Here is a 23,442-nt window from a genome sequence, read left to right as displayed (position 1 = left end):
TTTGTAACAACTTTGGTTGGATGTCTTAACTTTCATCAAGCATATGGTGTGAGGGCCAGAACCAAACCACCAGAGGGTTTAATCTGACACCCTGGATGAGTTTGCGCAACGTAAAAAAATTGCAGAGCAGTCATTAATTTCAGACAGTCCTCTGAAGAAAAAAAAAAAGTAGTTATTGTGGTTAAAATTGTGCAAAAGAATTGTCAGTCAACAGTTTCAAGTAAAATACTACGTTGTTGTTCAGTTCCAAAATACTTTTTTTCCTCTTTTTTATGTTTGTAGATCCACTGGGTCTGTATATTGTCATGTACATGTAAATGACATAGACTGACTAAGTGTGGAAAAACTGAGACATTGATAAAATTGCAATCAGTGATTTTATTGAGACGTCTCAGGCTGTACATCATCTGTGTAAATGGATCATTCATTCATTGCAGATATTTCCAGAATGTACTTGTACTTACTTTGAAAAATTTGGATACTTTGTTATTTATAGCTGATTATGTGGTGGTTTTTCCTGGTTCAGCCGACTTGAGATCAAACAGCGCTGTATGTGGCCACATGAACTAAGTCTATCATTAGGTCAAATTTTTAATTAGCCCAATACTTTACCAGCAAAATTAGCAAGTAAGATCATAAATATGGTAAACATTATACCTGCTAATGTACTGGCTCACAGGCATGAAGGAAATCTGTGTGAAAGTTTCACATTAAATTCAGCTTGAACAACTGAACTTTGACCCACAAATTTAAAATATTTTTTAGTTGGATAAGAATTACTTTACACTGTAAAAAAAAATCTAGTTGACACAACTCAAAATTTCAAATCAACGTACTACAATACATTTTTGAGTTTTGAGCCCAACTTAAACTTTATGACTTGTGTTGCCAACCTATAATCTTTAGTTAAGATAAAGTTCTGTTTTAGATAAACTTGAATCTTTAAGTTGTAGAAATTTAAAAAAATGTATTTCAAATGTATTTCTGATTTGTCATGGCTTGGTGTCTGAAAATGAAATTTAATTGAAAATATAAAAATCTTAAACCCTCACTTTAGTGAATTGATGTCATAATTTTCAAAATAGAATTTCTGGGGTGTTTTTAGACTTTATCTAGAGAAGAAAAGTAAATTTTCTCATCAGTAGTTAGCAAAACTTTCTCAAAACTTAAGAGTCTGAGTTGAGCTCAAAACTCAAAAATCTATTGCAGTGTGTTGCCTTTAAATTTTCAGTTGTCTCAAGCTTTTCGTCTTTACAGTGGACCTACAACAATGATTAAAAAAAAAAAAAAAACATTACTAATTTCCTTTTTTTTTGCTAAAACCACAGGGAGCCACTGTAGAGAGACTCAAGAGGCATGTGCAGGTTGCAGACTCCTGTTAAATCCAAATATTTTGTAACTTTCTGATATAATAAGGTTTTTTTCTTTTACCAATATCCAACTTATCTGCTTCCTGAACAAAATGTTTTTCCTCTCTTTTTTTTTTTTCCTTCCAGCCCCCCCTCCCGTCTCATGTCTTTATCTGAAACACATCTTTCAGGCGACGGAGGAAGCCTCTCTGTCACAGTGTGCTTCTTTTTCCTTCCAGGAGAGGATTGATGCGTCTCCCCTCTCTGTGACTGACAGACTACATAAACAGCTAAATGCGTGGCTCAGAGCTGTCTGGCAGCCGGGCCCCCCTGTGCAGGCAGAGGCTGTACTCACACTGATGTCCTGGGGGCCTGTGAGGGAGGAACGAGGGCCGGGGGCTGGCAGTGTTCTCGTACGCCTACACCCCTGATGTAGCTACACAGTGTGCAAGCTGCTATTCTGAGGAGTGCATATAATTTGGCGTGATGCTCTCATGGTATTAACTTGTAATCTTAATTAATTCATGAACATTTGGACACATTTCGGAAGCATGTGTGATGTTTCCAGTGATATATCTCACAGCAAGTGTGTAATTCCTGCTTTGTGGTGCCCAGAAGGGGGGGAACACAGAGCCAGCCAAATTATGAAATGCACTTAAACACCAAATTTTCTTCTTTAACAGTTAATTTTATACACTGATTTTTTTTTTTAAGTGAGGCAGTTAAATGGCTCCTTTCACCTTCTCTACTTGTGTTTGCTTGAAGAAGCTTTATTGAGTCTCCTGGCGGTAAAAGAGCAGGCGTGTGTCTCCATCTGCTGGTGAAAATGTGTATAACTGATTGTGATCTTTTGCACATTCCTGCACAAAATCTGTACACCTTTACTTATAATATTTTGTACATATTTTCATTATTCTAACAATTTTTCAAGTTTAGTGTCAAATTTCTATTTATGCTTCTTGACTTGCTGTACATTTTTTTTTTTTTTTCTTTATATATTTTTTTCTACTGTTTACAGTCAAACCACCAAAATGCAAAGGCAAATTCCTTGTGTGTGAAAACCTTCCTGCCAATAAACCTGATTCTGACTGGATATTTACAAAATTTGACATGATGATGGTGCAAGATGAAAGTTAAGATCGCCAAAGTTAATACAATACATCCTGAGGAGAAAAAAAAGGATGTCTGAACCAAATTTCATGGTGATATTTTCAATAATTGTGGAGACATATTGAAAAAAAAAAGATCAACCTCGTTTGCCAATAAAGAGACACTTCATCCATTAAATTTGTTTTATTTTCTTTATGGTTACATAGCAAATCAAACAGGACAAAAATCTGTTGTCAGTAGTTGTAACACACATACAGGTTTTCACACCTTTAGGCAAAGTTAGGAAAAAGGGCAGAGTTAATGTGTCATTTCCAACAGGAACGGTCATATTAACCTGTTTTGAGAAAAGACTGAACACTTTCAAGAAATAAAAATGTTTCTATCATGTTTTAAAAAATAGATATTTTTCCAAAATAAAAATATATTTAGTTTTTTGTTGTTTCTTTTCTGTACTTCAGGAGTTTGACATTATTAATATTGAGCATGAGGAAAAGGCATTATTATGAGCACTGAACTACAGACTAGATTGTCTAAAAATACTGTTGATCAATAGGATAGCATGTCATTCATATGGCAATTGATTACCCACACCTTGCATAATATAACATGAACATCTGGGTATGTTATACACTGTCAATGAGTCATAATGATCGATATCTGGGCGGTCAGACAACCACCTGAAGGATTTCAACAGCCTTTGTGAGTTTGGGTTGGTTTGAGTCCGACTTGTTGCGACCCCCTTTCTCTGTCGCGCTTGTTTTATCGCAGAACTCCGGCTGACCGCTCTGCTGGTGTCCAAACTCGAAGCTGATCCTCAGCTCTCCCATCTGACAGTGAGGGAGGACGTCGGGGATCCACTCGATCACAAACGGACTGGCCTCCTTCTGGTCTGCTGAGCCTGGTCCTGCAGAGAGACAGCAGTATAAAATAAAGTTCTGCAGACTATTTGTTGCTATTGCTGCTAAAAAAACAAACAAAACAAAAACAAACAGTCACTCACCGACTTTGAGGAAGGTGCGGAGCTCCATCGGTCGTATCGCCTGCGGCCGATCTGTCCTGAATCCCTCCGGTAGCTCAGGTTCAGGTGGAGGCTCGGGGCAGCGAAAACGTGAATAAGAGCCGTCAATGTTCTTTACAAAACTCTGAGAGAGCTCCAGAGGCAACTGGTGGACAGACAGTGAGATATACAACATATATACAGGGTTAATATAAATAGAGAATACTGGTGGATTAACTCAAAATAAAAAAATCACAAATAAATATTCCACTTTAAAACCCTGACATCTGAAAACATTTTTAATGCAAATAAAATGCATTTTTGCATCAGGCTCTTTTTTTTCTCCCACCAGGTCTGCCACAAAACTGGGCACTTGTCTAAGATACATCAAATAAATGTGTCAGCTTTTTTATGAACTCATATCTTCCCTTTTTTTTGGCAGCTGTGCTGTAAGTAAGGCTTGGTTGTTTTAAAATGCCAGAAGCTGCAGAAAAATGTCCATCAGTGTTTCCCAGAGCCTAAGATGACATCTTCAAATATCTTGTTTTACTCACAGCTCAGGAAATATTCACTTTACTGTCATAGAATAGAAAAGAAAACAAAAAATATTAACATTTAAGAAGATGGAATCAAAGAATTCTGGCTTTCTTCTTAAGAAACCAACTTATTGATCATCAAAATAGTCTGTGATTCATTTAATAAGGAGGGTGCGTTTACCTCGGGGGTGTCAAAAATGCGTTTGACCTGCATGAGGTTGGTGATGTGCCAGGTGTACTTGGAGAAAGAGCCGAGAGGAAGTCCATCATTTCTCACAAATGCTGACGTCCACATAGACAGACAGAGAGAGGGAGACAGTATTAAGATCCTTAAGAGAGTAAAAGTACTAATATAATGATGTAAAAACACTCTATTACAAGTAGAAATCTGTTCAATTTTGTCTAAAACTAAAAGAACAAAAGTATAGTCAGAGAAGTCTACTTTTTTACTTTCACAGTATTTTGTTGTACAGAAGAATGGCCCTTGCAAATGATATATTATTGTATAAGACATTAGTAGGTTGTTAATGCATCAGTGCATTAAGAAGCATTTTACTGCTGTAGCTGCTCAGTGTGGGACCAGTTTTAACTACTTTAGTTTGTTTTATCTGGAGGTTCTGAGCCTCTAAAAGGTCACAAGATAAATCTGACATGATTCTGAGATGATTAAAGAGGACTGGAGAGAAGAAAATTAATATTGATTTTTTGTGTTGTTCTCTAATCTGTTGCTGTTTTAGTGAAATATGGGACATTTTTATGTCTTTGAGCCTTGAAAAAGTATTTTAAAGAAACAATCAAAGTTTAGTGGAGAGGAAATTGTCCCTCTAGTGAAACTATTTATATCTGAAACGTGACAAAGGGCCACAACAAGTGGTCACAAGTCCAAAAGGTTTAGGAGCTGCTGGCAGTGTACTTTATAACATTTTTTTAAATGTAAAATTTTACAAAAACTAAAACACTGTAATAAATGTAGTGGAATAAAAACTACAGTATTTCCCTCTGAACTGTTAAGAAGTACCACAAGATTGTAGTTAAGTAAAGTACAGGAGTAAATGTAATTAGTTCTTTTCCACTACTGTGTTTGGCTGAGATTTGTGATTTGTGATTCAGTACAACCACTTGGAGCTCTATATTTACACAAGTGTAATAACAATTGCATGATTAATTATGTGTAATTAATTTAGTAAATGATGATGTTCCACCTGTTGTGAGGTTGGGCAGTCTCTTCTTCTTGGAACCCAGCGACAGACGATGTTGCAGAGCGTTGAAGAACTCCTGGGGGATGTGGTACACCAGAGGTTGAGGTTTCCCTAAAGGAAAAACAGAGACACCATCAACTTTGTCTTACTGTTTGCAACAAACAACCAAAGCCAGTCCTCCTGCAGAGATTTACAGGGTCGTGTCTAGATGGGAACACTAGACCTGCAAAAAATCTCCAGTGAGTGATCATTTCAACCCTAACCATGATCTGTTCCTAACCCTAACCAAAATGTTTTTTGTCCCTAAACCTAAGCTGATCTTAACTTCAGCACTGTCACATTATAAAGCAAAAATAACAACAGAGAAACAAGTAAAAATCTCACAAAAGTTTCACAAACGGATTAGTATGTCATATAACCCCACTTCAAATAATCTGAACTATTCTTTGAACTTCCGAAGTGCATATTAATGGTGAAATGATTTATCTTCTAGCTGAAACAAGACGCAGTGCAGTAAACAAGCTTCAGCTTTACCATCAAACTGGTAGTGCATCGTCTGATGGATCCTCTCTGTGACACTGGCCAACCACTGATGGAAGCCCATCGTCACTGAGCGCTCATCCACAACCTGAGTGCTCCCTGTGGCAGACACACACACACACACACACACACACACACAGATTAGAAGATCAAGCAACACAACACTCACTTATTATCTGCTTTGTTTCTAGGTGGACCACCCACCAACCACGCATTTAGTCTGTAAGCTCTTGCCTGTCAGACGTAATTAAAAAAAGGCCTGGAAACATTATGTCAGTCACTAATTAAATGTTAAAATATGCTGCGTGTTTCCACTACAGTGCGACCCTGTTCTTTTCAACAGTGGATCAGGATTAGAGCTGCAGGATTAGACAGAGGAATGATAAAGATAGAGACAGATGTCTAAGACGATGTAAGGCTCTTTAACAGACAGATTTAGGCAGCAGAAAGATGAAAAGGCAGAGAGGGGAGGGCTCAGGGGTGAGACGGGCACCTGAGGCCTTCAGCCCACCAGCACCAGGCGCCTTCCTCTGACCAGCTCTCCTCAGGCCGGAGGCTGCTGACACTCCCTCATTCCCCACCCCAGAGGGAGAGGCCACTGAGGGGCAGGAAGTAAAAGAAGGACAGGTTGGAAGAAGATACAGATAGAAAGAGAGGGAGGACAATGGAAGATTCAGACAAACTGCATTAATGAGTGATAAATGTGTGTAATAAATCTGTCGGGGAGTTTAATGATGAAACCACCAGAGAGAGATTCATCCAGGCGAAGTTTCTTTGTTTTATGATGAGAGTTGACTGATCCGGCCTGTTGCAGAGGCTTCTCACTGGGACTAATTACTCTGCTGGTAGAGTTCTGCTGCACGCCTGAAAAGACAAACATGGAGAAAGACATGTTAAGCAATGAACCAAATAATACATTAAAAGAATGGTTTGACATTTGGAGAAATATGCTAATTTATTTGCTTTCTTGTTGAGAGTAGATCAGTACCAAGGTAACAGCTGTCAAGGCTGGCACGAAATGACGAAATCCGTGATGTGCGATAACACTGTTCAGTACTGCCATAATGATATGACTTGTGATAAATAAAATTTAAAACATCTAAGTGTGGATATTAGCTACACTTCCTGTCTTTCTACTTTAAGAAGTATACTGCAAATATAGATTTAACCACATTTCCCTCGCTCTTCTCTCCTCCCTCAGCCATTATACTAGCTAATTTTGCACTATAATAATAATATTATTAACTAACTTCTAATCTTATTATTGTTGTTGTTATTATGTTTATTATGCTATGCTATCATATCATATTCAGTTATTATTTCAGTCAAAATAATTGTACTATGACGTTTTTACCAAATTCTGCAGCCCTAAGTTGAATCAACAACTCTAACAGTTTCCACAAAAAGTGAAAATTATAACCGTGAAAGTATGAAAGACTGTTGTGTTAGTTTTAGCCAGGTGTATCTAATAAACTGGCAACTTTATGTTTTATCTAAAAGTGGTCTCGGTGGGAAGATGGTTTTGTTAGAGGGGAAAACCAGTGGAGACTCTCATTAGTCTCAGCAAGAAAGCAAATGAGCGGCATTTCCCAAATTGTCAAACTATTCTTTTAAAAATCAATTGAAACCGATAGAAAGTCTTAGTTACCACTGGGGGTGTAGTTGATGAAAGCAGCAAACTCTGAAGCCAGCTTCTCGTCGCTTGCAAAGGCACACACACAGGCGTAGAAGTGAAGGCAGGGCTGTGATGTGACCGAGCTGGGAGAAGGCTGAGAGTTGGTGGATCCACCTGCTCCTCCATCAGCACCACCTTTACTCCTCCTGCTGCTGCTGACCTGACAGGCACAGTGGAAGACGCCATGCTGCTGCTCTCTGCTCTTCCTCTCGCTCTTTGAAACCTCAGACAGTCCGGCTGCACCTACAGTGAGGTGCAGCAGCCCCAGAGGATGCTGGGAATCCGTGTGGCACTTCACCACCAGGGTGTCTTTTGCGACACGCTGCACCAGTGGCCCCGGAGACTCTGTGGCCAGCCTCCACAGCTCCTCCCTGGCTTGGATGGAGGCTTGTAGCCCCTCCAAGACGGAGCTCTTTAAGGTCAGCGGCGTGGCGCGGCTGCGGCACTCGATGGCCTGCTTGATGTGAATGCAGAGGCTGTCGGATGACTGTTTGGAGCTGGTAACCGCTGATTCTGACTCACCCTGATTTGACCTTTGACCCTGCCTACATGAGGGCAAAAAGCAGCGCCCCAGGTTGATGCGGGTCAGCAGAGTGGCTCCGTCACCTGTCGCAATGGCCGTATCTGTGGGAACGACTTCGACGAAGCCCTGCTCTGTCGCCGTGGCTCCTCTTCCTCTGTGACACACCGAGAACACCTGCACTCCTCCACCTGAGCCACCAACCAGGACTCCTCCTCCTTTCCCGCCTCTCTCCTCACTGTCAATTATCACCTTCACCACCTCCACCGCACCCGTCTTGCTGCTCCTGCTTACCGTCGAAGCATTTCTGAGGGAGATTCCGCAGGCCTTGTTCTTGCAGCTGAGCCCGCGGGTGCCGTTGTAGACGCCACACTGCGGACACTTACGAATGCCACGCAGGGTGGCCCTACCCAGGTTGGAGAGGAAGGCAGGAGTCGTGGATGTCTTTCTGCTGTCTCCCTGTTTTGCTGCCAGGTTGGCCGGAGTGGTGGTGGAGGTCTGAGGGGTAGAAGATGAGGTCATGCTGGTGGAGGAAGACACTGTCACTTCAGTCTCCATTCTGGGACTCAGTACCATTAAGTGTTCCGCTAGAAACCTGGACAAACAGGGAAAAAGAAACATAAATGTCTGAGCAGATGACAGGAAAAAGTGACCCACCTAATGTTATGAATGTGAATAGGTGACATGACTTATAAATTATCTTGATATTTTTAGACTATTTTAGACTATTGATATAAAATATGTATCTCTAAATACACATTTTCTCTCACCTAACATACCATAAATTCTCAAAAAGTGCAAACATATGATAATCTTGTAGAATATGATGCATTGTTGTAGATTAAACTATTCAACAGTATATAAAACAGTTAAGTGGTCCCTCCAGGCTTTTTATTAGGGCTGCACAATTAATTGCAATATTACTGAAATTGAAATACAGCCAAATGCTACATCCAAAATTGCAGAACCAGAACCAAATTGCAAGTTTCTGAAAGAGGAAAAGTGTGTGAGAAAACAGCATTATAATGTTATAAGTACTACAGTGGTGCAGAGATGTCCTGGTATAAAAATCATTGAGATTTTTGATAAATAATCAACAATAATGTGAATATAATAACAAAGTTAGCAAATAACAGAACAGTTAGAACAGTCTGGTAAGTTCAGAAAATTACACAAATTAACTGTAATGCAGCCTTTAAAACCAGGAAAAGACAACACTTCGCCTATATATTGCCCAGCCCTAATTATGTGCAAAAATGAACTCATCCTAGCGTGTTTAAAAAATATGAAATAAAATTACCCTATCAAACTTTATTCAAAAACACATAGCTTTCTTAAGTTTTGCTAACAATCTGACAACATTATAACAGTTACAACGCTTTGTAACAGCACTCTACTTCAGATGTATCATGTATCCGTTTAACCTCGCCGTGAACACACCACCTGTCACACACATGATTTAACTGTGTGTGTTTTTCAAAGCTAATGTTTAAACTACCTGTGTTCCGCTTCTGTTTGGTCAAATTCAGCTCTACTCTGGCCTCCAAAACCGTCTCGACCGTCGCCATTCCTCCTTACATCCCGACAACCGCATTGCGCCTGTAACGACACTCCCCATTCGTCAGAGGTGATCACGTGGGTAAAAAAAGGGGCGCGGCCACTCGGAAGCGCTGAATCATGGGAGGTGTAGTTCGTATTGATTGGCGGGCGGATGCTTGAGTTGAGATTAGTTTTCAAGTGGTTTCTGTCTACCCTTTTGTATTGTTAAGTACTGTACATGTACTTTACTTTCTGTTTTTTACTTTTTCAGTCTCTTCTTCTATTTGTTCCAGTTTTAGTTAGCTTATTTTACAAATTAAAAATGTGCTGAGCTTATGAAATATGTTTTGTTGTTAATTAAACCAGCCAGTAGTTTATACAATACACCTTTTTCACAGCAGAGATATTGATAGGAAATAGTAGGATAAACACCATATACCTATGTTATAGGGGTCTGCAACTTTTATATGGAAATGAGTAATGTTTAACATTTTAATTTTCATTGAACAGAAAATTCACCAACTACTAACCCTAAGTTTTACCAATTACTAATTTTTAGTTGAGATTATTTACTTTTCTCCTTTAGATAAACTTAAATCTTTGAGTCTTCAGGGATAAAAAGAGAATTAAATTGTTGTGGCTCCGGACAGATTCTTCTTTTGGCGAAAAAAGGCTCTTGATCGTAAGGGTTGCAGACTCTTGTGTTAGACTAATCAAAGTCCTGTTCCATTTAGTTTGGCTTTCCGGTGAGCCAAAATGCACAACAGCAGCACCCAGACTCTGTTTGAACTTAATGGAACTGTACTTATGTTAATGAACAATTTAATTTATTTAAATTACCACAAACTATTGTAACATGGTTAACCCGGAGCCTTCAGGTCCCCAGGCAGTTGCCCATTTATGCCTGTGAAGACATCCAGTCTTGGGCTGCAACTGACAATTAGTTTCATAGTTGGTTGATGGAGTGACTTTTTTTTTTTTTAAATAATCATTTAGCCAAGGGGAGTGCAACCTTTACGGTCAAAAGAGCCATTCTTGGCCACAAAAAAATAAATAAATAAAACTGTCTGGAGCCACAGCGATTTAATTCTCTTTTTTCCCTGAAGACTTTTCCTTTTTTTTTAAATTTGGCATCCATAGCTACCTTATGTAGACTCAAGAAGACAAGCCCCGCCCAAATTTAGAGTACACAGTACCAAGATGTATGCTATGATGCATTTTAAATAAAGTTTTAAGAATTGGTGTATACACTCATCAGCCACTTCATTAGGTACACTTGTTCAACTGCTCATTAATGCAAATATCTAATCAGCCAATCACATGGCAGCACGTCAATACATTTAGGCATGTGGACGTGGTCAAGACGACCTGCTGAAGTTCAAACCGAGGATCAGAATGGGGAAAACTTTTTGCTTTTTGAAATAAAAAGTTTTGCTGACCTATAACCTTTAGTTGAGATGATTTACTTTTTTTCTTTAGATAAACTATTATAAATTAAACTATTCATTCCATATAATTTTTTAGCCAAAATCACAAGGAGCCACTGGAGCAGGACTAAAGAGACACATGCCGCTCTGGAGCTGCAGGTCGCTGACCCCTACTGTAAAAATTTCCTTTTCCCCCTTTCCCAAGGTGATGTATTTACAAAGAAAAAAAACAACTGTCCAAAACCTATTTACAGTGATTCAACAGAGTGAAAAGAAGCAAATCCTGGTCTGACAATGTGTCACACACTGGGCTTCAAAACATTTTTAACCTTTAATACACTAAACTGATCGAATAATCCAAAAATAATTAGCAGATTAATTGATAATGAAAATGATTGCTAGCTTTAGCCCTATAATACTGTGAATGAGATGTTACTAGGCGAGTTTAGGAAAAACATGACATCCCTGAAATACGAGCGCCTCTACAGGACTGTGCAGTAAATAAAAGTCAACCACAATAATTCTCAGCGCTACATGTTCCACCTGATTATAAAGAGAGGATGCAAACTGTGTGAATGACAGCTGTTTTAAGCATCAGCATTTTAATGGGACAAAGCAAAAACTCAAACCATGTTACTGTAGCATCAACAGAACTTCCCTTGCCAAAACATAGGTTGAAAACATTCTTAGGCACCGCCTACTCTTGGATGATTTTTGGTTAAATTAAAAGTAACTCACTGATAATAAGGCAACACAATGGATTTTCCAACTATATTAAAAATGATGGTGGCCACAGTGCAAAAATCTGATCCTCACAAGGTTGTTTCTTAATCTATAAAAACAATCGTTATTTAGGTTTAAAACAGAATAACTTAAATTATGCTTCACTTGTCAATCGAAAAGGCTTTTTGCATTGCATAGCAATGCCGCTTGTCCTCCGGAAGCCTCTGGAAGAATCAAATGTTGCACTGTTTCTACTGTACATGGACCAGCACTGGACAGGGATGCTACTGTCAAACAGCTGTTTCTGGAATCCATAACTCCGACCAGAAGCAAGCACGCTTCCTTAATTAACATGTTGTCTTTATACAGATTCAGTACAATTGAGCAGACTGTTACATAAAACAGACTTCCAAAAGGAAATTACAAAAGAAAGTGGAATGCAAAAACATAAAAAAAACCCTAGTATTTCAAATTTTGTGAAAAGATAACCTTTAAGTATTTGTGCAATATTTGTCTGCCTATAAGTAAGATAAGAGTGGCAGTAATCCCTGCAATTGGTTTTATTTGAGATATTGAAAATCTAATTTAAAAAATAAAGTTGACAGTTGACAGCCACTTAAATGTTTTATAAACAAACATAAAAAGGTCTCACGTGTCACATAATTCGATGGTGTCACTGCAACGTTTCTTTATAAGACAGTCCCGAAATGAAACACAAAAAAGGCAAAAGCTCTTTATACAATGTCAGCATTTTTTAAGAAAAGAAAATGACACTTGAAAATGACAGCAAAGAAAAAAAAAAGATGGCGTAGTCCTTTTTTGTTTCAGGGGGGAAGATAGATGAACTGGACGTTGTCTTGTGTGTAAAAGCATCAGAGTTCATGCACACACACACACACGCGAGCACACACACGTTTTCTTATCCACAGGCTGGATTCTCAGTCCGTTCAGTCTGTTCCGGGAGATGAAATGAAGGAGCGCTGAAATTTACTTGTTTTTGTGGTGTCCGCTTTCCCTCAACCTGCCTATGTTTCTACTCAGTGATTTCCTACGTTTCACAGAATGACTCGACAACACCCTGAGAACTTTCACTTTAGTAACAGGTGGACAGACCAGAGCAGTGAGAGCAAGAGGTTCCAATTGAGAAAAAAATCAAAATCGCACCCCTTACTGTGGACTTTTATGTACTTTCTGTGGCAAAGTTGGTAGCCTCTCCTCCCTGTCTGATTGTTTAACACTGGTATAAAATTCTGCCCTTTGCTCTTTGGCTCTGAGGGGCTGAAAACAAACAAAAACCTGGTGTTTTAATATAGATTTCATTAGCTGAACCTTTCATCTTTTTGAACTTAAACATGGCTGTGCTAAAAATATCTTGACATGGTTGTATAATTTACAATTGGCCAGTTATCTGCAGGCATTACAAAAATACGCCAAACAATAAAATGGGCCCAGGAATGCAAGGTGCATTTAGCGATGGCTGTTTTTTAACAGTGTTAAAGTGTTCTGGAGTGAGTTGTTTTCTTTACACTTGCAGATTTGGGCAGTGGGTGAGGTTATGGGGCTGGTAAGGTTGATAAAATGGCGAACCAGCCTCACTAAAGAGAATAACTTGTGTGTGGTTACAGAGAGAGCACATCTAATGCACTCCTTCCCCCAGCAGAGTATCATCCTTGTGGCCTCAGAGGCGCAGAGAGGGCTACTGTGATCAGTGATCAGTGGGTGTGGTAGCCAGCAGTGCTCATGCCGGCCTGGTTGGTTAGCACCGTCCCGTTGACTCCTTGTCCAGCGTCCACCATGCCCCCATTGCTCACGGTGCCCACGCCTGTCCATCCAGCACCAGCATGTAAATGACTGCAGCAGAGAGAAGCAACACAGACAGACAAATGGAGTCAGATTAAAATTACACGAAGTGTAAACTATATATTCTACGCTCTACCTGTCATATGTATATTTCAGCAGTCTTGCATAGCCAGACTCTTCACTGGCTCAAAGGGAAAAGAAACACGCCCCGTCTTGTTTGCATTTGTTTAATCCAATCACATACGTCTTGGATGGCACTACGCCCAAGATGCAGCGACGGTGCTACTGCAAAATAGCGTCGAAGCAGAGCTTGTTTTGGTGGAAAACTTGCTTCTTCCCACTGTTGATCGTATCACAAAAAAGTGAGTGAAAATGTAAACACAGTTACTATGGGGACCATAATTAAAGCACGTTTCCATTAAGTGTTGCCATGGTGACAGTAACTGGGAGAGCAAGAGATAAACAAGTTCAGGGAGGGAAAATGATGGCTGCATGAAAACAAGATGTGCAAGAAAAGGAAATGAAAAAACATTTTGCCATGTTCAATCTCTCTGCAGCTCCTTCGATCTTGGATCAGATAGGATCAACTTTAGCGATCCTGTGCTCATCATCATCTCTGGTACTCACTTGTAGCCCTGCTGATCCCAGGTCTGTCCATAGACTCCATAACTTGGCACCTGCCACCCATTGGGCACGTACTGACCAATCTGCTGCGTGTTGCTGTACCACTGACCCCACTGGCTGTAGGGCTGCGCTGCGAAGCTCACCGTGTTCTGCTGACATACAGAAGAATATTTCAGGAGGCAGAGGATCATGTTGCACCAACATCATACAGCAGCACATGAAAACAGTGCAAACACAGTACATAAATGAACAAGCACAGCAGCAGTCTAGCACCAGGGATTTCATTTAATTTAAACTAAGTGTATATGTTGTATTGAGGATGGTCTTGGTGCATACCTGTGGCATCTGTACCTGCTGTATGGGGCTGACCATGTCTGTTGTTTCTTTGCCCCAGTAACACTTAACAACATAGCCCTCTATGGATGTGCCATTCACAGAAACAATGGCATGAGCTGCTGCTTCATGGGAGTTGAACCTGCAAACAGAAAAGAGATTTTAGACTGTTTAAAGTGATAGTTTGGATATTTTGAAGTGGGGTTGTGTGAGGTACTTGCCAATAGTCAGTGTATTACCTACAGTAGATGAATCGCTTTACATTGCTATCAGATAGCTTTTTCTGACAGGTAAATACCATTATAATCATTATAATCCAAATCTCGTTCTCCACAAAACAACATGAATCCTTTAGCAAAAGCAGTAATTTTACCTCACAGAACACAGGAGTTTCTGATGTACCGCTGCCTCAATCTGTTTGTTAGTTTGTGTTCTTGTGTGACTTTGGTGAATCCATACCAACCTTTTAACTCACTAACTAACTGATCGAGGCAGTGGTAGACCTCCTATTTTCTGCGAGGTAAAATTACTGACTTCCCCAAAGAAGTCTATTTAAAGGATGTACATTGCTTAGCTCCCTACACCAGTACTCGTTCTGCTTCTCCAAAGTGGAGGTGTGTCACTGCCGTCTACTGTCGGTAATACACTGACTCCTGATGAATACCTCATACAATCCCACTTCAAATAACTTGAACTAATCCTTTAATATCAAGTCACCCTGCACATAAATGAGATTCATATGTGATTGTTAAGCCTTCAGTTGCATCAAATAAATGGCTGCCAGGTCAAACAGAAAATCAGCTTACCTCACAAATGAGTAGCCTTTGTCTGGGAAAACACGGATTTCCATTATTTGGCCAAAGGGTGAGAAGGTCTGTCTCATAATTTGCTCTGCAAACAAAATAAAAATCATTAATATTCCATGTGCATGTTGTACTTTTAAATCTGCAGCTAAATCTCATGGACAAAACATGACTCACCTGTGAGACCCATTGTGACTCCCCCGCAGTACACAGTGCAGTTACTGGGGCTGGACTGGTTGACCACCTCATCAAAAGATAACTGCTTAGTATTGGTTGCTAAAAAAAAAAAAAAAATAGGAATATTAAATTACTATTTATTTGTTGTATTTTCTCAAAACATTTCTCTTAACCTCAAATATTACAACCATTTGCATTTAATTATTGTAAACTTACTTTCATTTGTAGTTTTGGGAGCAGGCTTCCTCGTGGCCCAGTTGGTCCTGATCTGCCTCCCTCCCAACCACTGACCTCCCATCTGCTGTATGGCGTTCTCTGCATCCTGATTGAACAGAGCAAACGTGCAAACTCCTGAATCACTGACAGCAAATACAAAACATCTCACTGGAACCCCTGGATTCAACAGTGAGTCAACAGCAAAAACCTACTAATGTTTTCTCAGTCCTCTAAGTCACGGGCATTACTGGCACACTTACCCATTTGTTGAAGAAGGAGACAAAGCCATAGCCTTTAGATTTACCTGTGGCCATGTCTTTCACCACTCGACAATCCCTGTGGACAAACATAACAGACAGTTAGTCAAGAAATTCAGTTTATGATACCATTAACCAAGTATTTTAATAATGATGTTTCATTTAATTTATTAATTAACTGTGGCATTTTAAAGTTTTGTATATATGGAAGTTTTTGGGGTCAAAACAACAGTGATGGAAAACTGACAAGTCGAAACATATTGGTAGGCAACCTAACACATTGCTTGTTTGGGTCTTTTCAAGATAAAACATATAATTACACAAGAGTGATAAAGATCATGAGAATACACTTACGATATTTTCCCAAATGGCGCAAAAGCTGCTTTTATGTCATCTGTGGTAATTTCAGGACTTAGATCTCCAACAAACACATGGAAGTGACCTAAAAAAACACACACACACATAATTCAGTTCAAGAATTAATAAACATTCCCTGTCTGTTTATCATTGCAGGATTTATGCTTTTGACTACTAGTCAACTAGGAACATCTTTATTCTGGGGCAGCCGTAGTACTCCTATACTTTACATGATTTTCTGCACTATTTTATGTCTTAGATTCTAATTTGACTCATGTGACTTGATACGTATTTGTATGAGCACTGTTGAAGGGAACCTGAGACCAAAGAACTTCATAGTCAACAACTGCTTCCTTGTGATTGATGTGCATGTGACAATGAAGAACATGAACTCTTATTGAAGCACTGAAGGAACACTATTCTGTTTCCTTGTGTAGTGGATATTATATATAGAGAAAATTACAATAAAGTCTCCCTTTAACCCCCTTGAACCTTGAAAAGCAAACAATTTTCCAAGGAGAAATCATGTAACCTTGAGACAGTTTTTCTTACTACTTACTGCTTGTGTCTTTCTTTTGGCTGGTTGGCGTTGTGGCCCAGTTGACCTTGACCTCCTGTAAGAGAGACAGTTGCAGAGAACGGGGAAGAGGACAAAAGTGAGAAGTGAAGTATGCCTGCAGAAGAGAGGAAGGTGCTTTTTCTTTGATTTGAGGTTTTGTCACACACCAGTTTTACTTAGGTTATATTTTGTGATTGAGAACTTTTTTTTTTAATAAGGTGGTCTCTGTATGCCACACTTGGGTTCTTAAACCACCACAACAAAATTGATTTATCCATTCTTATTATAATCTAATCTTACATACCTTTGCATTAATAAATAAAACAGTAAAATACAGTGGAGAATATAAAGGGATATCAAGATTTCACCTTCATAATCAGGAACATTTCAGTCTCAGTCTAGTAAAAATTTGGAGCAAAACTGTAGGAAGTAAGGTCCAAATAACAAGGGACTTACAAACAAGTGATTTTTACGAACTTGTTATACTCCTCAAATGGTCCTTCAATACCTGTTGAGGATAAAATATTTTCAACTGAATGTATTTCTCTTGAAGTTGCTCTTATGTGGATTCTATGTGGAAATAACTTTGCAAAAAGAACACATAGCAGTAAAGATGTAGGGGCACAGAAGAGCATCAATTAAAGGAGATCAAAGAATGTTAACACGTAGCATGATTACACAGCAGGGCCATGTTAAATCAAGTCATACACAGATGGCAAACTCACTTAAGGAAAATCTTAATTAAAGCAGAGACAGCATGGCGCATGAAGTGACAATCAAAAAAACCCAAATAGCACTTTGTTTACACCTTATTAGGTATGCCTGGAATGCAATCTAATACAAAAGTCTGCAAAAAATTCCACCTTTATAACTCAGAAATTTCAGGATTTGTTGTAAAAATGTGCACTGAAGAAACCATTCGTTACAACAACTATATATGTTAGAATGGGTACAACTGATCTCAACAACAAACAGCATCTGGAAAGTTAATTAATGGAAGCTTTCATAACCTATTTGGTTTAATGTCTAAACCAGGGGTCAGCAACCTGCAGCTCTTTAGCCCCTCTCCAGTGTTTTCAGCCTTTTTATAGGTCTAAAGTGATTCTTACATTCTCCAGCTATAAGATTGTGTAGACAAATAAAAGATGTTTTAATATTCTGTCAATTAAAATGTGCATCGTAGCCCAATCTTACAGTTCAGTGCCTTTTCCTCTAAATTTTGCCATTGGCTCGTCTTAAGTCTCCTAAGCCTCACTATGGATACCAAACCAAAAAAAGGAAAAGCCTCCAAGAGAAATAGAGAATTTAATAGTTGTGGGTCCAGATAGATTTATTTTTTGGGCTAAAAATGGCTCTTTTGATAGTTGTTTGCTGACCCCTGGTCTAAACTCTGCAAAAAGAGTTGGATAAATCAATCAGCAACTATTCTAAGAATCAACTACATTATTGGTTCCAACTTCTCCAAAGGAGATACTTGCTGGATTTCATAGTTCAGCATCAGAGAGTATTAGGGCCAGACATTAGGAAAAAATATGAAAGGAGAGAGACTTCTTTTTTCTTGTTTTGAATTTTGAGAATAAACTCAATGTGGGGAAAATACTTTCAGTATTGGTGCCAGGCTTAAGGAAAAAATACGAAAAGGTAGTTTTTTTTAACTGTTGAGAAAGTAAAAATGTCAAGAATAAAGTCAAAATGACAAGAATAAAGTTGAACTTTTCATATTATTGGCAGGCATAAGCAAAAATAAATCACAGGAGGATCAGTCTTTTTGCTTCTTGAGAGTAAAGTCAAAATATTGAGAACAAGGTATAAATGTTGAGAATAAAGTAAAAATGTCAGCAGTAAAGCTGAAAATTTTCCTGACATTTCGACTTTGTGCTCAAAAGGCTGAATTAAAAAAAAAAAATCCTTTGTGCCTGGAGCCCAAATACTCCTCCGTACTTTGGTCTTTTCACTATTTGACATTCTATATACTAAACAATCAGTAATTGTTAACAATCGTAGCTGCAGCCTGATGAACGATGGCTTGAGTTGATTTTTATTGTGTATTGTACAGTGATGGCAATATTGCTAAAACAACTATTATTGAAATGCTCATAGCTTCAGCGCCTGTGCAAAACATAAACATGGGTCTGAATTTGATTTTCTTTTCCTTTTGGTAGAGGAACAAAAAGGCATCCTCCTAAATCCACGACTATGAGGGACAAAAACACATAAAAAGGCAGAATACATACACTTTAACAATCTAGTCATTTATCATATCTGATTACTCTGTGTCCATTATTGCTTTGATGTTTTGAACCCATGGCAATTACTTGATGGAGTATCTAATGATGTGTTAATACAAAGAGGAAGCAAGAAACCGGGAAACAATAACAAACAAAACCAACAGCTCACATTGTCATCTATTTAGACATTATGTTTTTAAAATTCTGATACTTCACATCAGTCAGGTTACAAAGGCTAAGATCTGGTCCTCCCACCCTGTTATCTAAGTCTGTGCACAGAATTTGAATAATGTGCACATGGGAATAAAAAAAAATTAAGTGAAGATAAGGTTTAACAAGCTCCACAAGCTTTTCCAGCTGCTTCATTTGAACCCTGCCCACCCAGCCTCGCCCTAGTCAACTCACCCAGGAGATATGATTGCTTACCTTACCCAGAATTTTCCGACCATTCATGGCTGCAATTGTGGCAGTGGCATGTCTATGCTCATAGAACTCCACAAAGCAGTACGGATCATGACCTGCTGTCTGTAGCGGACAGGAAACACAAATATTAGAGTCCAACTGAAATCACATTGAATACTTTGTATACTATTTTTTTGTAGTTAAAATAATAAAGTTTTAGAAAATGCTTTGTTTATAGTTTCTTATTACCAAAAGGAAGGGGAAAAAAGCTATTTGTGGAAATGTGTCCCTTTGCCAGACACAATGGAAGTGAACAGAAGGCTGTGCAATATGACCAAAATCTCATTTTCCAGTACAGGACATTTCATATCCAGATAACAATACATAAGACAAAATAGCATATTTTCTGCGAATGCAATCAAATAATAGTTTATATAAATATAGGTACCGGTCCGAGGCATAATTTGCAAAGCGTGGTTGTCTGGTTCGTATCAGACATTCCATACCCAAGCTACGTCGATGCAACAGAAGTAGCCACTCTTTTACCAGCTCCTCGTTCTGTCTTGGCTGGTCGACGTACTTCTGTTGGGAATTACCCCGTTCTATGTCAACCTCACTCTCCTCCACAAATTTTCTACCTGCATCTCTGCCATGCGGAACAACGTAAAGCGTCCAAATGATGAAAAATACTTCTGTGAAGTGTGTGATTTGGGACACAATGAAGTGAATAATAAAGCATAATATGAAATGATAGATATTTTTGTATCCTCACATGATAGATATGTATCATCATATAACAGCCCTAATGAACAGCAGGCAAATCTTCAACAATGTTAATTTTGTGTATGTGTGACCATGCCCTTATTTCAAACCATAGGGCAGTGGTTCTCAGTCTTAGAATAACCTCGCTGGTGTTTGCAACCACTTACTGTTGCTGAGACTGTTCAGGGATTATTGTAAAACACATGAAAGTTACCAAACTCATATTTTTCAGGGCTTATTGCTTATGTTGTGTGTCTTTTAGGGACAGATGTATTAAGAGCTGCTTCCTGTGCTGCTTGCCACAGTTTATTTTAGTTGTTTTATTTTACCTGATTAATCATGTGGCCTGAAAACCAACATCTACAGTGTCCTTTTCTGAATGAATGTTTGGTGGTTCTGTCAACAAGCAAAGGTGCAGGACAAGACGTGTATTCATGTTTATAAGTAGCGTAAGAAGGAGACTTTAGCAGGGCAGTTAACGTGGGTTAAGAGTGTATGGCTCTTGTCAGACTCGGTGTGACCTTCTGCTCTGGCGATGATAGACTGCTGATGCTTCAGATTTATGCAAGATTTGATCTGCTGTATGGAAACAAGGTCTCCATCTATGTAGATGGATATCTAACCAAATTGCCTTGAATCAGTGCAAAAACAGGGGGTGCCAACAAAAGCTGGTCACTGTGGCCATTATACAAATCATAGTAAATACATTATCATTAAGAATTAAAATGGGAGGATGTAATACTATTGGAAAAATTGTGAAGAGGTGAGCAAGTGGCAAAATCAGATCACAAGAGTGGGTAGCAAGGTGTTTATGTATGAACTCTCAAAAAAAAAAACTATTAAAACAGTTATTCTTGAACTTAACTAACAAAGGGGAATGTTGTAGCCAAAGCATCTTCTCAGAAAAGAGGGCAAACAGGAGCAAAGAGTGAAAAAGATGACAAACAACCTTACATCTACTATCATTTTACAGCTCTTGCAGGGTCCAATCTGGCCAAACAACTCCAAGATGAGGGCCTCTGTCACGTCCCTGGACAGATTCCCCACATACCTAGATACAAAAGAACAAAGGACAGAAGACAGAAGACAGAAGACACAGACAGAACTAATTAGGCTACTGTTTTGTGATGTAATTGGTGATCAAATAAAAATGATTTGACATCTTGTGTGCCTGCTGAAGCACAAGCAAGCTTTTCCTTCAGCAGAATGAAAATCCAGCCTGGGAGACAGACATTGTTCATAGCCTGTGACTTGTTAAATTGTCTCTGATTAACTCAATCAGTGGCTCTATGACTGGCTGGGTTTTTAGGTTGTTTTTCGTTAACACAAACATGCCTGTGCACTGCTACATGTAGGAACTGTAACAGTCTGGATCACTAGGTAGGTACATGGGTGTTATGTCTTAACAATAACTGGCTTTACATGCCTGATTACATTGACATTAACTTATATACCATATACACACAACTTTTCTGATAATTCAGCCTACTCATTGTCTTTGGTCTCCCTTTAATACAAGCCGTCATCAATAAAGCAACCAAAATCATTGGCATGACTCAACCCAACAAGAAAAGCAGACTCCATCACTATGGACCGATCACACACCCCTCACCACTTATTTCAGCTACTCCCATCACAGGTAGCCGCTTCAGAGCACCTCTGGACAAAAAGAGAACTTACAAACGATCTTTAATTTCTACTGTTATATTCACAGACATACTGTTATATCCATTTTACACAAAGCAAAATAGACTGACACTACTTTTTAATGCAGCTTTGCACACTTGCACTTACTATCAGTGTGTGCATGAAAAACGGGCCTGGAGCTTGTCTGCGGCTAATCTCGTGTACTACTGGACCCATCAGCCCAATTTTTTGTGTGCACATTTGTGACTGTATGCTGAAGAAACTGTTGACTCCTCACTCCTCTTAATTGGCCGCAAGTCATCAATAACTGCGATGCTACAACAAGGCTTAATTACTAGCATAGTGGATTTCAAACGAATCAGGGGACAATTTTAATCACTTATGTGAAGTGTTTTTTATCTTGCGCCTGTTGCTGTCATGAAGGAACAGACTCAACATGGAATTTTACCATAAGGAACCAATGTGTAAATGCCAAAATCGCATACAAAAACAGATTGCAGCACCCAGCACTACTATTTCAAGTCCACCTTCATGATTCTGAAACTGCAAGCCTGAAGGCAGTTAAATACCAAAATCATTCACTGCAAATGATTCTCTATAATACCTAATAAAAAGAAGTTATTAAGCCAGACAAAGAGTGCAGCTGAGGACAACTAACATTATTGAAATCTCAACTATTGACCTTGTCCTTACATCACTGCTGCTGGCTTTAAATAGACTCAAGTTAATCTTACCCTGGTAACAAAAATAACCCGTTTTAAAAGCCTCATTATTATTCACATTAGCATGTACTATCACGTTGCTAGATTACTAATAACAAAACTACTCAAATTTATTCCTTGCTCTGTGCAATAATTATTCTACCGTCTGACTAACGTTATTGGAGGTGACGGCACACCAAACTCCATAGAAAAAGCTGGCAGTTTGGTGTTCTCCAGCTCATCGTCAGAGTTAATGGTAGTGTGTAGAAGTCTTTGATACATATGGCTAATATCTACAAAAGATTATTTCATTCGGCGTGCATGAAACACACCAAGCGGTATTTATTTTGATAACAATCCAAATTTTCTTGACAAGCAGTATGTAGCGACGCGTTAATTTGAGATTTTTCTGGAATTAGCTTGCTAGCATTGCCGAGTGTACCAGAGGTTGTACCTCTAGTGTGTGTTTAATTTTTATTTCCGTGCTGGGTTGGGTTTGTCGAGAGCCTGTGCACATTATTTAATAATTGTTGGATTTCTAACTGAGGTAGGGGTCCAGAGAAAGGAGCGATTCGGACCTGGATAATAACGCTGCCTGCCTCTGAATGTTAGCTACGTGACGAATACAAGTGGTTAGCTAGCGGTAACGCAGACACACACACACACTTACAGGGTTTTGGGCTGGTCATCGTCCATTCTGTTTCACTTGCTGGCCGAGAACAAGTCGCAAACCTGAAAGCAAATCCACGACTGTCGCGGGCAGCTGCCTGTGACACTGTCAAGTTATTCTATTGCGCAGTATGAACTGATTTACCACCGCCGTTAGCTCCAGAGTGAACAATGGGTAGCCGACAAAGATGGCGAAGCGACCGGGGCCGACTCGGACCGCGCATGCGCAGTAGTTCAGCCACAGGCAACTTCTAGGCATATTACAAAATACAGACTGAAAAACTGAAAATAA

General features: G+C 39.1%; 2 protein-coding genes across 6 annotated transcripts; both read right to left on the bottom strand.

Annotated features, from left to right (window-relative positions):
• Nucleotides 1–2,627: 2,627 nt before the first annotated feature.
• On the bottom strand, nucleotides 2,628–9,806 carry c20h2orf42 (chromosome 20 C2orf42 homolog). Of its 2 annotated transcripts, XM_084746422.1 has the most exons (9): nucleotides 9,425–9,806; nucleotides 7,380–8,521; nucleotides 6,476–6,595; nucleotides 6,225–6,329; nucleotides 5,726–5,830; nucleotides 5,195–5,302; nucleotides 4,174–4,274; nucleotides 3,460–3,622; nucleotides 2,628–3,363 (listed from the first exon to the last, which is right to left on the bottom strand). In XM_084746422.1, the coding sequence occupies exons 2-9, from the start codon at nucleotides 8,500–8,502 to the stop codon at nucleotides 3,125–3,127; spliced, it is 2,064 nt and encodes a 687-aa protein (XP_084602548.1). In that variant the 5' UTR covers nucleotides 8,503–8,521; nucleotides 9,425–9,806; the 3' UTR covers nucleotides 2,628–3,124. The 2 variants fall into 2 exon arrangements, with proteins under 2 accessions (XP_084602548.1, XP_084602549.1); XM_084746423.1 differs by lacking the exon at nucleotides 6,225–6,329 and having other exon boundaries at nucleotides 9,425–9,796.
• A 1,658-nt stretch (nucleotides 9,807–11,464) lies between these two features.
• LOC146308489 (cytotoxic granule associated RNA binding protein TIA1-like) lies at nucleotides 11,465–23,366 on the bottom strand. Of its 4 annotated transcripts, none has more exons than XM_084745604.1 (12): nucleotides 23,152–23,366; nucleotides 21,088–21,184; nucleotides 19,396–19,494; nucleotides 16,742–16,796; nucleotides 16,180–16,267; nucleotides 15,829–15,904; nucleotides 15,569–15,674; nucleotides 15,353–15,451; nucleotides 15,179–15,263; nucleotides 14,391–14,514; nucleotides 14,043–14,191; nucleotides 11,465–13,466 (listed from the first exon to the last, which is right to left on the bottom strand). In XM_084745604.1, the coding sequence occupies exons 1-12, from the start codon at nucleotides 23,175–23,177 to the stop codon at nucleotides 13,328–13,330; spliced, it is 1,143 nt and encodes a 380-aa protein (XP_084601730.1). In that variant the 5' UTR covers nucleotides 23,178–23,366; the 3' UTR covers nucleotides 11,465–13,327. The 4 variants fall into 4 exon arrangements, with proteins under 4 accessions (XP_084601730.1, XP_084601731.1, XP_084601728.1 ...); XM_084745605.1 differs by having other exon boundaries at nucleotides 14,043–14,188; XM_084745602.1 differs by having other exon boundaries at nucleotides 14,376–14,514; nucleotides 23,152–23,365.
• Nucleotides 23,367–23,442: the final 76 nt, after the last annotated feature.

The sequence above is a fragment of the Lutjanus erythropterus genome, chromosome 20 (genome assembly GCF_056507025.1).
Source record: "Lutjanus erythropterus isolate fLutEry1 chromosome 20, fLutEry1.hap2, whole genome shotgun sequence".
Taxonomy (NCBI): domain Eukaryota; kingdom Metazoa; phylum Chordata; class Actinopteri; order Lutjaniformes; family Lutjanidae; genus Lutjanus; species Lutjanus erythropterus.
Note: the sequence above shows the minus strand (reverse complement) of the source record. Positions and strands in the feature narration are given on the sequence as shown.

Excerpts from the sequence above, each read along its gene's own strand:
- c20h2orf42 (XM_084746422.1), bottom strand. The coding sequence starts at position 8,502 with ATGGTACTGAGTCCCAGAATGGAGACTGAAGTGACAGTGTCTTCCTCC. Across the intron at positions 5,303-5,725 it reads GATGCACTACCAGTTTGATG|GGAAACCTCAACCTCTGGTG; the intron begins GTAAAGCTGAAG and ends TTTTTCCTTTAG. Across the intron at positions 3,623-4,173 it reads GCATTTTTGACACCCCCGAG|TTGCCTCTGGAGCTCTCTCA; the intron begins GTAAACGCACCC and ends TCTGTCCACCAG.
- LOC146308489 (XM_084745602.1), bottom strand. The coding sequence starts at position 23,177 with ATGGACGATGACCAGCCCAAAACCCT. Across the intron at positions 15,264-15,352 it reads AGTCACAATGGGTCTCACAG|AGCAAATTATGAGACAGACC; the intron begins GTGAGTCATGTT and ends TTTTGTTTGCAG. Across the intron at positions 13,467-14,042 it reads TGGGATCAGCAGGGCTACAA|TCATTTACATGCTGGTGCTG; the intron begins GTGAGTACCAGA and ends TCTCTGCTGCAG.